Genomic DNA, 14,822 nt, shown 5'->3' on the forward strand with positions numbered 1-14,822 from the left:
CTTTCTACAGCTCTTCATTTCCTCTGCACTGTCATGGGCTCCCCCCAGATTAGTGCTTCGGGCAAAAGGATTCCAACTCCAATTTTGTAGTATTTCAGATGATTAGGTTCAGAAATAGGACAGAGGTGCACAGAGTTTGGCACAATTAGAGGAATTCTCTGTAGGGCTTTATGGGACTGATTAGTTGAGCTCCCTTCTACCTCCCCACACTACCATCTTAACACACAACCAGCTGCTGTTTATTTGTGAGGATTGACTTTTGTGTTGTGTTTGTGCTATTAACTGTGATGTCATTTTGTATGTGTGTGTGTGTGTGCCAGAGGTTGGCTAAGCCCTAAGGATGCAAGTTGTTTTCAATCAGCTCTGTAGTTACCAGCTGTGCCCTCACAGTCCCTAGGGTGGCACAACCTAGGTACACACACACCCGCCAGCATGCACACAGAGAACTAATGCATACTATTCAACCTTGCCCAACAAATTCACTCTTTCTTCTTTTCTCCTTGTCCCCTTTCTCTGCAGATATTAATCATCTCTTGCTACGCTTGTGCGCGTGATTCCTCCGTGAGGATTGGAAGGAGAGAACCTCGACTGCATTTCCTCAATCAAGACCTTTCTTCCCTGACATCCAGCACAGCTCCTCTCTTCACCTGCCATGGTGACATGACACACCCCTGAGTGTCTTTGCTCCTGTGTGGTGAACACATAAGACAATCTCTGATTCCTCAAACTCTTGCACACACGCTTGAAGCTCCAGCAAACTGAAAAAGACATCTCTTCCTCCTGCGCACAATACTTCCCCAGTTCGCGATGACAGTGGCCGTGAGATTCCGTCGCCACTTACGTAGGCTCCTGCTCTTACTGGCCTCCTGCTGTCTCCTCTCCCTCCTGCTCTCTGCCTATTTTCTCTTCACGAACTCCTCCCCTTCCATGCAACTTGGACAATCTGCCGAGCCTGCCTGCTCCCAGCCGCTCTCCATATCGCCGTACCGTCAGCTCCCATACCCGTACCCTCCCAACCCACCTCACACTCATGTCCACACTGAACCGGTGGTGCTGGTGCTCGTAGAGTCCCAGTACTCCCAGCTGGGTCAGGACATTGTGGCTATATTGGAGTCAGCACATTTCCAGTTTCGTATGGAGATTGCCTCAGGAAAGGGTGACCTTCCGCCGCTGACAGAAAAGGGTCGCGGACGATATTCTCTCATCATTTATGAGAATCTGTTAAAGTATGCACATGCAGATACATGGAACAGACAGCTGTTGCATCAATACTGCACTGAGTACAGAGTTGGCATCATCGGTTTCTTCCGCTCCACTGAGAACTCCCCATCCATTCTCAAACTGCGAGGCCTACCGCTGGTGCTCAGGACCAACCAGGCTCTGTGGGACTGCTGTGTGGTGTCAAGCTCACCTCTCCTCCACCTGACCAAACCCGGCACAGATCGAGGGGCCTTACCTGGGGAGGACTGGACCTCATTCTCCTCTAATCACTCCACATACCAGGCTGTGCTGCATGCACGGGCGAAGGAGGGAGCGGGGGCGGGCAGTGGAGATAATCCAGGGCCTGGCTTTAGTCTCGGCCTACAGGCCACAGTGGTACAGGACATGGGACTCTATGATGGGGTGAGAAGAGTGCTCTTTGGCCAGGGACTGGGCTACTGGCTCCACAGACTCATCTTGGTGGACGCCATTTCCTACCTCACAGACAGGAAGCTTACCTTGGGTTTGGACCGGCACATACTGGTGGATATAGATGACATTTTCGTGGGGAAAGAAGGGACGCGCATGAACGCCAAGGATGTAAAGGTATTGGGGGTGATGGGTGTGCAATAAAGTGTGTTAGAGAGAGACAGTGTGCGATAAAGAGGATGACTTCATGCCAGGTTAGTCGTGTTGGATTTGATTTTCCATTCTGCGATCAACCCTCTAAGAACAGTAATTGATGGCAGTGCAGCGGTGAAGATAAAGCAGGTTTACTTATTGCAGTGCGAGTCCCCTCTGAAAAAAATTGTTCCAGGCGTGTATTTCAGAGGATTTTAGCTGAAGTATGAGGGCATCGAGGAGCTATTTGGAATAGCTTATGTGTGTAATGCCTCTATATGTTTGTGTACCGAGTGCATATGTGTTGGGGTACAACGAGAGGGTACTCTCAAATGGAGGTTTAGCCAAAAGAGGCCATTTAAGGGAACAAAGATGTGGTGTGAAAGAGAGAAAGAGGAGGGGTGAGAGGGAGAAAGAGAGGTAGTGAATGAACCAGTGAAAAGATGAATGGCACTTATTCCTCTTTTCCCACGTTCCTCCTCTTAGGGAAACTAAAGGAGAGTCAGCCATGCAGCCCGCCTCTCAAGACAGCCATTGTTTCAACACACACGCTTGCATGAGCAAACACACACATACAGACGGCCGTGCACCTCTCCACATGTACACTTATGGAAATACAGTATTTGCAAATGCTTGAAATGCTGATAAATGTGGCAATGCAATATTTATAAGAGAAAAAAGCATTTGCGGTTCGCTGGAGGGTGGATAAACTCTGCAGGAGGAGTTTTGTTTGAAATCAATGGTCACACTCTCCCACTGCGTTCTCACTCAGAGACGTTCAAGGGAAATACATTGTGTTTTGGTGGGCTTTCATGAGTGGGAGTGTGTGTCTGTATGAGTGTTGGGGGACTCTAAGAAAGGTGAGATTAATGCTGCTCTGTGGTTTCATGCATGAGCTAAGAACAGAGGAGTCTGCGTGTCCCACTGCAGCTACAGGACATACAAGATGGGAACTGTGTTTTTATGTGTTTGTTTGAATCACTACTTTAGATTAGAATTTCAGTTTCACTGACAAAAAATGAGCCACCTGTCCGTTGCTAAAAGTGGGCCAAAAGATAAGAAGAATGGGGAGGGTAAAAAAAAAAAACAGGAATGCAGTGGGTGGCGAAGTGGAGAGGAATCCCACCCTTGAATTTAAAAAAGATGCTTGTATCCAAAAAGGATAAAAGAGTGCATATTCACACACAGTCTCTCTCTCTCTCTCTCTCTCTCACACACACACACACACACACACACACACACACACACACACACACACACACACACACACACACACACACACACACACACACACACACACACACACATACATAGTGCACATCTTGACGTGCCCGTACACATTCACAAAATGAGCACGCAAGCGCTCTCTAGTTGGAGTTTTCATTTTAAGTCTGCCTGACTCTTCAGCTTTGTAGCATAAATATACATGAGGATGAACCAGTGCCATGACAGAAGGGCAGGGAGATGGGGATGGAGGAAGAGGGGGAGGGGAGGGTGGTTAGATAGATAGATAGATAGATAGATAGATAGATAGATAGATAGATAGATAGATAGATAGATAGATAGATAGATAGATAGATAGATAGATAGATAGATAGATAGATAGATAGATAGATAGATAGATAGAGAGTGATGCCATTTGAAACACTCACACTTCTTCCACATTTCTACTCATCTCTCTCCGTCAGGATAGTTGGCAATCACAAATCAGAGGAAGACTCGAGGAAAAAAAATACGGAAAATAGTTGAAGCGAAATAGGGAGGGAGAGTGAGCTGGAATATGATGCCTAGAGGAAGAGCCAGCAGCTAACTTTGCGATTTCAGAGAAACAAAATGCTGGAGGGAAATGGTGAAGCAGAGGAGGGGTGGCGGGGGAGTAGGAATATGATGATTTGTAGCAGCCCTCCCCTCAGAGAGCCTCAGGTAGAGTTGTCAGATTAAAGTTTGAGTAAGGCCTATTTGAGGTACCTGGTGTGTAAGCAGAAGTAAACCATGTATAGTCATAATCATATGATCAACAGATATACTTTATATTTTTTTCTGCGCGTCTTATATTCATTTCATTTGTATTTGCATGGTGCCAAATCAGATCATAAGTCATCTTACAATTCCCACATGAGCGACAGCTGGAAGGAAAAACTCAGTGAGCAGCCTCAGAGGTGGGCCGCGAGGTGAGAAAAGAACAGCATAGAGAAACATCAAAGAATTAGCACTGGTCAGGTTTGTGGGGCCAGTGACTGCAGATCAGACAGAGACATGCAGCTCCAGAGCCAGAGAAATATGCAGAAAAAGATCCCAGTGTGGCTATGTTTGTTATAATGCAGGGATTGCTTGAGTGTTGGTTAGTTTTCAGATGGGTGCTTTCCCTTCTAGCAAACTGTCACTGAAAAGCTGTTTGAATGGATGACTCATATTAGGTGACCACATGTCAAATCTGCATCTAGCTTTAGGTGAAGGTGGCAGCTGAAAAGAGATCTCTTTATTAAAAAGGATGAATGGCTGTTGAACTGAGGGAATTATTATGTCCCGAAAAAAAATATTTTGCATGTTAAAAAAAATTGTCTGGATCTGGTGATAGCTTTGTGGAGTAAAATATGTAGATTTTTTGGGCGATAAAACTCTAATCCGAACAGAATTACTGATGGCCATGATGTCATCAAGCACCAGGTTTATACCCAAATTCAACTTGTGGGATCATTAAGTGTTCGATAGGTCCATCAAAACATCCTTTTCAAGGAAGTATAAATGTAGCCCTATCAATTTATTTCCCTAAAAGCAAATAACAAAACAAGGCACCCCATGGAAAAAGATATCACAATGAATAATTAAAATCCCACTTAATGTGAAAAATGTAAATCCTGCCTCGTCCCCAGTGCTTCAAAAACAGCTTATATTGAGCATTGTATCAAAGAATGTAACAGGGGGTGTTATTGACCAATTAGTAGAACAAGGTGTTTGCAGGGCCAATCTTTGAAATCCCTTCTTACCTCTGTAAAGCCAAAATTCAATCTCCTGTTCTGCCTGAGAGAGGAAGAGAGAGGAGTGAGACAGAGAGGGAGAGGCCAATTAAAATGCCACCCTCCTTTCCTCGGCACTCTTCATTAGTCTCACCCCACGAGTTCATCTGGTGACAAACAATACCTGCACCTCCTTCTATCTGCGCACACACTCACACACACAGCTGTATTTCCTCTATTAGAATGATTCACAGGGAGGCACCCCATGGATGACATTTCTTAGAATGAGGGATGATGCCAGTCAAAAACTCCCATCAATGATACTCGTGCCAGCGCTTGTGTTTTTTAATTCATGCGTGCGGGTTTTCTCCTCTTCTCTCCCTCCGAGTGGTCGTTAAGGGAGGTGTCAGATCCTCATCTTCAGATCCCTCTTTATCACCACCTTTCTCCTCTCCACTCTCCTTCCTCCTCACTCCCTCAATGCCTGAGTCATTGATCACTATCTCCGACCTATTTGTATTCCTCCCTTAAATCCCTCTCTCAACTCGTTCTCGCTCTGTTCTTCCCCGAGGTGTATTCTGCTGTCGTGTCATCTAAGTTTAGACGACACACGCACGTGAACACGCATCCTGTACATGAATTCAGAAGCCAAGACACAGATACTGTCTCAGTACATTTGGTTGCATTGACTTGAACTAGATATTTTAGACTGTTACGTATCTAATGGCAAGTAGTGGCTAACTGATTTGAGCAGTTACCTCATATGAACTTTCGAACGTTTCGTGCAAACTCCCACCATGTCTGTGTGAGTGTTCATTAGCGTGTCCGCTGACAGCCTGACATCATGTCAGATAAAATCCCCTGCGTTTTGCCAATTTAATGTTGTGGCAGTCCATATCTTTTCCTCCTAAAACAGACTAATTGGGTATAATTGACGACAACATGTGTTTCCAAAGACACAGTAAGGCACTTTTTGCCATTTTCATCACTTAATTCAATTTGCCGAGTCAAATAATTACTACTTTCATGTGACCTAATAAGCCATAAAGTACTAGATCGCCTGAAGGACTGAATAGCAAGCCTGTTTAAACATCTTACCCAGGAAGAAGGTAGTTATCTTACATTTTACTGCATAGCAGGGACACATGATGGATCAATCGGACAAATTAAATGAAGAGTATAAAGGCTTTGGTTAAAGTGTTTTATCATGTCCTTATGATCACTTTGTTCTGAGCTAAAGTTGAAACAAAAATGGCATAACACAAGATGAACACACTTCAGATTTCACAGAAGGTTTTTTGGCTAAGCAGTCAATAATTTATTGTGCGGCCCCATTTAGAGTTAATCTTTAGACCTAATTAAGTATGATGCATATTTATTGCTTAAGTCAATCAAACTAAGCTCTTTCCATATCCGTTTTGTACTTTGCCAAATGCTATTACATAAGTCCTGAAGAAAGACATAAACAATGGATGAAAGATTTAAAAATCAGGGGAGAGACAAGGACATTGGAGAAAAAGGAGATTGATTTTGGTCTTTTGTTACAAGAGGCACAGAAACCCTTTCTGTTTTTTTAATTTGTGGGGTGCTTTTCATTTAACTCATGCACCCCTTGATAGGAAATCGGAGGCGTTAGATTCTGTTCTTAAAATGACAAAGTTGCAGGTGGGAAAGACAAAAAAAGAAGATGACATATAGGACGGCGGAGGAGAACAGGATAATGCTTCTAGTGTTATGCAACCTGACATCTGCTTTCATTCATCCCCCTGGTCAGGACAATTATCACAGAAGTTTTACTGTTATGCTATTAGAAAGAAAAAAAGCAAAGGTTTGCGTATGAGTGGTTTTCATTTGTTCAACATATAGCACAAAAAAGACATTTGTCATGGTGTTCTTGTAGTTAATACTCTAAAAAAAAAGCATTTGTCAAGAAAAAAAATTATCTTAATATCTTCAGTTCAGTTTAATTAATAATTTTTGTCAGTGCTCTTGTATTTACTCCTAATAAACTTGGAGACGTGGATGTGTGCCAGCATTTGTCTTCCACTAAATGAGGCAGGTTTTGCAGTCACAGCAATCACTGAAACTCAGAATCCTTGAGGACTTGCCAAGTTTTGTGTAAGTAGCGATGCCAAAACAATCACAAGTACCTTGGATACGTAAATGCAAGTGAATAGATGATTTGGTAAAATGCCCCAATATAATAAACTACACTTACTGGAATCTGACAAGCAGGACCCGAAATGAGACGGAGAAGGGAGGAGTAAGCAAAAGGAAGCCTGCCATTAACTGGTAAGGTGCTCTTTCTGCTCATCAAATAGAGATGCCTGACCCAGTTAAATTTGCTGGTCTAGTGTTCACATTACATGCGCAGATCTACACACAAAGCACTCGTGTAGATGAATCAAGAACTTTGACCTGGTTTTGCAGAGGAATTAAAAACCCCACACATGTCACATTTTCTTGTTTTTCTCTACTTGCTTTTAAATCTGTTTGTGTAGAAAATCCCACTCGCAAATAAGCTATTTCATGATTACTAATAGTTTAGCCAGGCTTAAGGCTCGGGAGAAGAAAAGAAACAGTGCAAAGGCGAGAATGACAGAATGGGGATATGGTGAAGAGGTGGTTGGTGTAAAGGGTTTTTGAAAGGCAGTGAATGCCAGCTGTCCAGATGCCTGTCTCCCATCTGTTTGAACCCCAACATCTAGCTGGCATTTCTTCCAGTGCTCACCACACACACACACACACACACACACACACACACACACGCAAGTACACACGCGCTGTCACTCTCGCACACAGAAACAAACTGGCATTGCATCTGACATGAGCAGTGTTAGGAAGCTGTGGGATTGGGCACAGAAATGAGTGCTATCACTAACCACTAATCCCAGTGTGTGTGTTTACTTTCATCACCAGGACTGTCAAGATTTCTCACATGCTACGTGGTCCCACCTCCTGCTCATCAAAATCTGTCTTATAAAGTGTCCCTTATGAACCATTTTAAAACCACTTTCAGCTTTGAGCTCCGTGTCCAGGGGACAGATTGGCTCTGTTTTATTTTCCCCAGATCTGCAGGTGTTACTGTCAGAATAACAGCAGGATGGGACTTCATAGTCCCTCAGAAGCCAGTCTTAGGGTTGTGTCATATGCTCAGTGTGAGTGTTTCTGTCCGAGAAGTGTACCCCCTTTTTATTGCTGGCCATAGTTTGTACACACAATTCTGCCTGCTCGTCATACAGGAGTCCTTCTATAAGCTCTCTAAAAGTCAGGATGCTGAGAGTGATGCTCAGGTTGAGTTTGAGGGCAGTAACCTGCCACAATTAACCCAGTTGATTGCTTTTGATTTTGTGCTTGATTTGGTTTTGAATCATTCTGTTATCATTTATGTGGTTTTAGTGTCCTGATGTGGGTGTCTTTGAATATTATGCTGATAACCTGCAGCTTTGATGACCCATATATTGCCTATAAAACACAACCGGCCAACAAACCTTCCCTGTTGTCTGGAGAGCCGCTGGATATGGCATCTACACTGAGTCACCAAAATTAAATGCCAGGAGGTTAGGCTACTATGCAAATTAGAGAGGCTCTTAAAATCCCAGTATGCTTTACATATAGTTGAATAGAAATTCCTTCAACTCATACCTTTCTGATGAGTGGGCCCCATGTCTAAGCATTTTTGTAATTTTCCAAAACCAACCATCTGACATTCATACCCTGATTGGGGAGGTGAAAAACGAACCAGAGTTTGACCTTCTCTCTCAGCTCACTTTATTTATTTTCTATTGAATGTAGCTTTGGAATGGTTTGAAAACCACTTAAGACCTGAAACTTGTTTGAAAACGCTGGTCTACCTCAGTGAGTAATTTGTTGCCTGTGAACGTTTTGTAATCTGTGCTGTGGTTGCAGACAGAGAGTGTTTCTTGTCGGTTAGTTCTCTGACGTGTAAGATTTGAGTGTGCTGCTGCTGAACAATAAATTGCCAACTTCACATTGTCCCTTTCAAAACATGCATGTTTTTGGTGGTGTGGTTTCAAATTTCCTACAACATGGCTTGTCAGCGCAGTGCTGACAAAAATGGTTTTTGCTCACAATTGCATTGCTGCACAGTAAAATCACAAGTTTTCTAAGTCAAAAATAGAGGTAACAAAAGGTTAAAGGGCTACAACATGCAAAAGCAGTTGTTTGTGGCTCAGAGTCTCACCACAAACACTTCCTACCTCTGCTCTCTGCTATGGATGTTTGGTAGCAGAATACAAATGAGAGCTTTAAACTAATATACTGCACACTTGGACACACACCTACGCTGACTTTCGCAGATACCAACACACACGTTAATAATGCATTTTGACCAAGTGCATCAGGGAGTGTATATTGAGTTACAATGCAAAGCACTCAGCTTCAAACTTAATTTAATTCTTAAATCTTTGTATCCACACATTTGCCTGTGTGTGTGTGTGTGTGTGTGTGTGTGTGTGTGTGTGTGTGTGTGTGTGTGTGTGTGTGTGTGTGTGTGTGTGTGTGTGTGTGTGTGTGTGTGTGTGTGTGTGTAAGATGTAGAGGATGTCATAGCAGAGGAGGCAGGGGATCAGATTAGGGATCTGTGCACATCTGTCAGCATGCAGCCATCTTCAACACCATTAGATTAGAGCTAATGAAGACACTCTATGCATGTGTCGGTATATTTGTTAGTTTAGGAGACACAGGCAGGAGGAGTGAGGGTGTAAAAAGAGAGAGCGAGAGAGGGAGAGAAAGTGCCTGGAACCAATTCCCTGCTCTGACTTCAGCTGCTCAGGCCTCGTAAATCAGGAAAGGTTCCTGGGGATCGATTAAAAGCAGCATGACAAAGATTGGTAGTAGAGATGTGGCGCGTAGCCCAACACAAAGACCCAGCAGGTTGAAATATAAAGAGAACTATAAGAGTTTTGTAAATAAGCAAAATATTTGAGGGGGCAAACAGCGAGAAGTGCAACGATAGCAAGAAGAGGGGATGGGAGAGTTCAAAAGAACGAGCAGGGGTGTAGAGTTATAGAAGGAGAGAGAGCGATCTTTCCTCCATGCTGCTTCAGCCTTCCTTTCAAATTAGAACAGCCCTGTCTCCTGAGAATGTGACATTTTCACGGAGCAAGCGAGGGAGAGATGGAGGTTGAGAGAAGGGTGGGAGGAGTGGAAGACAAATGGGGAGGGGGGGCAGAGGGGGGACTGCAGGTTCTCAGAAGCGGGAAGATGGAAGAATAGAGGGAGAACCAGAAAGAAAGGTGGTAGCAGCGGAGGAGGGAGGGAAGGGGGGGTGCAGGGTTTTACTTGGTAGTGTTAGGGATGGATGGAGAGAATGATGAGAAGGGAGGAGAGAGTGTGTGTGTGTGTGTGTGTGTGTGTGTGTGTGTGTGTGTGTGTGTGTGTGTGTGTGTGTGTGTGTGTGTGTGTGTGTGTGTGTGTGTGTGTGTGTGTGTGTGTGTGTGTATTGGGGGGCGGGGGGTTATTAGTCCACCCTCCAGAGGCTACTAATGCACTGACCTTCATTAACTTGCATTACTGTCGGTGTGTGTGTGGAGTGTGCAACTCTCTTTAGTTAACACTCATTACAGAGTCTTTGTTTAAAGGCCAGTAAACTAATGAAGTCATTAAATAAGTGAGGAAAATCCTGATTCAAGTATTGAAACCAGAGATTGCGGTACCTTTAAGGAGAGGAACAGCCACTGGGAGACTTGTGCCCACAGCAAACAGAATAACAGACCTAAATAGCACACTGCAACAGTGTGTTGGGGACTGCCTCCATTGTCAAGCCATAGGATAAGCACTGATGAGTTCATACAGCCATCATGATAGTTCTCGCAGGAACCAGAGTTCACTTAGATATACAACATAGACACGAGTTTTAAATCAAACAGATCAGGTTTTTATTGGTACAGGTGCAGGCTGGGGAGACATTAACCTGATACAGATAGGGTGATGGGGAGAAGTGTGTGTGTGTGTGTGTGTGTGTGTGTGTGTGTGTGTGTGTGTGTGTGTGTGTGTGTGTGTGTGTGTGTGTGTGTGTGTGTGTGTGTGTGTGTAGGGAGGGGTATTGTTTTTGTTGTTGAACATGTGTTACATGGTAACGCTTCAAATCTATCGCATATTTATTTCATCTATCTCACCTCATGTATATCTGCTCATCTATCTCATCTATTTAAACTCATCTATCTCATCTATTTTGTCTCATCTATCTCATCTATTTAAGCTCATCTATCTCATCTATTTAAACATCTATCTCATACATTTTATCTCATCTATCTCATCTATTTATCTCATCTATAGCTGCACATCTATCTTATCTATATCTGCTCATCTAATATTATCTATCTGTTCTCATCTGTCAATCATTCTCATGTCTCATCTATATATCTCATTTATCTAATCAATTTGATCGATCTATCTGCAGGCTCTCCTTGATACTCAGAAACAGCTGCGTTCTCAGATCTCCAACTTTACCTTCAATCTGGGCTTCTCTGGGAAGTTCTACCACACAGGTGAGTTCTGTTTATATGTTTTTCATTCTAACATATTAGTGACAGATACACACAAAAGTTGGAAATACATTTAATATAAATATGCTTTAAAACGTTGCATCTAGACTTGTGCTTTTAATCATTCATACATTTCCTTTATTCATTACAGTAAGTTTCTGTGGACACTCAAAGTGTAAATTTTCAGAGTGGAATAATTTTTGGATGATATTAATTGTCTTTATTAGATTAGAGGTCTCCTTGTGTTTTAAACAACATTAGTCACAAGTTTCAGGTGATTTAATGTAAGAACATGTAAGTTTCACTTTTGACATTAAAACATAATTGGTTTAAAACAATGAAACTTTTTTTTTAATTTAAAAATTGGCACCTGAGTCAATCTAGCAATTGAAAAATGATATACCACTTAACAACAACTATATACATGTCGAATTATAATTTACAAAGAAAACATCTATTGAACAGTAGTTCTTACACAGTTCTTAAGTATTTTCTGTAAAAGGTTGCACATCTAGCTCATAGTCTGTTGTCCTTCCATCATTAATAAAATGATCTCATCCTATCTTTATATTTAAACACAGTAATATTTATCTAGGCATAATTATGAGGTCATGACACAGCGCTGAATCCTCGGCTGTGTTGTGGCTCCAAGGACAGATTTTATTGATATTATAGTTAATGTGTCTAAATCTGCCATCAGAGAACAAAGGTGTGGGATACACTGGAAAAGAAAAATTGAGCCGAGACTGAACATGATTATAATTAGAAGAAATCTGGTACAGAATAGAACACATTATGGCAGCATCTGTTATTACTATGGCACCACTTTTCATCACCATGGTATCAGACTACTTTATTTAGCAACACAACCTCAAGACAGCCCATTTGGTTGCTGATATTCTTCAACTCTTACACCAGCAAGAAATGATGGCAATATTTTAATGTACTCGGAATCTGCTTGTTTTTGTACATGTTTCATTCTTTGTCCTTTTGTCCTTGTGTATATGCGTGTCTTTGTGTGTGCAGGCACAGGGGAGGAGGACGAGGGTGACGATCTGCTACTGAAGTATGTAGATGAGTTCTGGTGGTTCCCCCACATGTGGAGCCACATGCAGCCTCACCTCTTCCACAACGAGTCGTCACTGCTGGAGCAGATGGTCCTCAACAAGGAGTTCGCTCTGGTGAGATAGATGCACAAGCATGTACACACATATCTTGCAGCTGTCTGTTTCGTTGTTGTTTTCTTCTCGTGTGTCCTTTTAATCACACTCATTTTCCATGATTGGGTTTTTATCCAAGGACGTCTGTTGCTGAAAGTAATTGTTATTTCATCTCCGCTGCAGATTACAGCCACAATGTTCTGAGGTCAAAACGCAAGATCTGTTCTTGCTTTACGCAGAAGCTGGAAAATAATACACATTTATTTCACAATGCTATGTACTATGTAGCACAAAAATACACTTTACTTGCAAGGTTTTGTATCGTCCTTGTAAGTGTGACATTCCTACATTATAGGACACTGACACCAGAAAACCAGGTTTTCTGTTTTGTTTGTTACATGTTGTTAGATTTACATTCAAATTCCACAAGCCAACGCTGTAGGTAAACTACATCTAATATAGTAAGCTAATGCAAATTAGTGACATGATCTATTTTTCCAGACTGTGATGTGATTTGGGCTTATAGGAGACAAACAAACAAATGTCATATCCCTGTTGGGAGCAATGCACCTATTTTGTTAGGTACACCTGAGCCCTGTTTAATGTCTCCTTGTTAATCTGAGGTCCACAAGGCTGAGTGCTTTTGTTGCTCTGTAATTTTCCTGTGTTTTTGTTGGCATGTGTGTGTGTGTGCGTGCGTGCGTGCGTGCGTGTGTGTGTGTGTGCGCGCGCGTGCGTGTGTGTGTGTGTGTGTGTGTGCATGTGCGTGTGCGTGTGTGTGTGTGTGTGTGAGAGGTTGATTTGTATGACCGTGTTGGAACGCGGTGTCACATACAATACAGCGAGGGGGGCTGGTTCATGCTGTTGAAGGTGAGCGTGAACATAAAGTGTGATCACTAACCTCTGTTGTACACACACACATATCACTCCCTCATCCCCTGACCGCTGATGCTTAGCTTTGACAGTGTGTGTAGGTGTGTGTCAGAGCAAAGGACAACACCATCAGTCTTCGGGACGCAGCCAGCAACCATCCACCCTCGCGCTCGCACACATACACATGCTCACACAAACTATATATTTTTTAATTTCCAAGCCGAAGGCCAGCATCATATCAAACCCAACACAAAGCACGTGCTTCCGCTACAAGGTCAGACTGCGTGTGTGTTTATGTGCTACAAAGTCCTTTGTCTGTGAGTTGTAAATGTGCCATAATTTCTCTGTTTATGTGTATAACCCTCATGTACGTGTCCATATCTGTCTCCCCGCCTTTAGGAGCACAACATCCCAGTGGACATGGGCTACGCTGTGGCCCCTCACCACTCAGGCGTCTACCCAGTGCACCTACAGCTGTACGAGGCGTGGAGACAGGTGTGGAACATCCGGGTCACCAGCACTGAAGAGTACCCCCACCTCAAACCTGCCCGCTACCGTAAGGGCTTCATCCACAACAACATAATGGTGAGGACACAAAATTATTATTTCTGAATTCATGGAACGCCTGAAAGGTGCATTAGCCTAACATCCTGCTTACACATGCAAATCGTCTGAGCCTCACACACATTCATAACTGCACTTTGATCAATTGGCATATTTCTGCACATACATGAACATTTATCAGCCTCTTCACATCTTCATGCTGGGTATTCATAATTGAACATCTTCTTTGTGCAGGTAAAGGCCAAAATAATATCCAAGGGTCTCATTTGAAACATATTCATACCATGATTATTTAATATTTCCCCTCCTGTTTGTTCCCTCCTTCTGTAAACGGAGGGAAAAGTATTCATCAGCTGTATTATACAAGTCAGACGTGGTGCCCTGTGCAGACATGTTATATAAGATTTGTTGGCCTGGTAGATAAAGCACACGTGTGTGTTGTCTGACAAAAGAAGGTGAGGTAGGTCGGTGAGATAAAAATGATCAATATCACAACCATGTGCCTCTTCAAAGCCCTTCTGTATGTTATCATGATGCTTCTGATTCATGCAGAGGTCATGAGTCAAATCTAAAATTCACAGCACATACAAAACAAAATATTTGCTTAATTCTTCATACTGAAATTAAAACAGTAAATTATAATTTTGTACAGCAGTTAAATCAAAGTTACCTTCAATGCAAAATATTTTACCCACAAGAGTTTGTTTGGGTATGTCGTACTGCTGCTCTGTTCTTTTTAATCTTGCTTTGAAATAACTGTTTGATTGCTGTCTCCCTGTTCAAATACGTGTTTGCTAAATAGTAAATTGTGTGCTGATTGTTTCTTGTGGTCTTAAACAGGAAATCAATGATGCTGTGTGTGTTGCGTACCCTCTGTGTGTGTACACATATATGTTTGCGTGCATGTGATATGAATTATTTGACCTTGTCTCGCCACA

At 42.7% G+C, this 14,822-nt stretch overlaps 1 protein-coding gene across 1 annotated transcript in view; it reads left to right on the plus strand.

The window, feature by feature from the left end:
* Window positions 1-14,822, plus strand: part of ndst3 (N-deacetylase/N-sulfotransferase (heparan glucosaminyl) 3) — a 42,247-nt gene that overhangs the window by 1,740 nt on the left and 25,685 nt on the right. The window contains 4 exon segments of the mRNA XM_069697546.1: window positions 520-1,806; window positions 11,203-11,290; window positions 12,314-12,468; window positions 13,720-13,905. Of these exon segments, the coding sequence (XP_069553647.1) occupies window positions 808-1,806; window positions 11,203-11,290; window positions 12,314-12,468; window positions 13,720-13,905 (1,428 nt within the window). The 5' untranslated portion in view covers window positions 520-807.

Source organism: Brachyistius frenatus, unplaced genomic scaffold (genome assembly GCF_029030835.1).
Source record: "Brachyistius frenatus isolate BFR_SWC_R1_liver_20210118 unplaced genomic scaffold, ASM2903083v1 Contig_23, whole genome shotgun sequence".
Taxonomy (NCBI): Eukaryota; Metazoa; Chordata; class Actinopteri; family Embiotocidae; genus Brachyistius; species Brachyistius frenatus.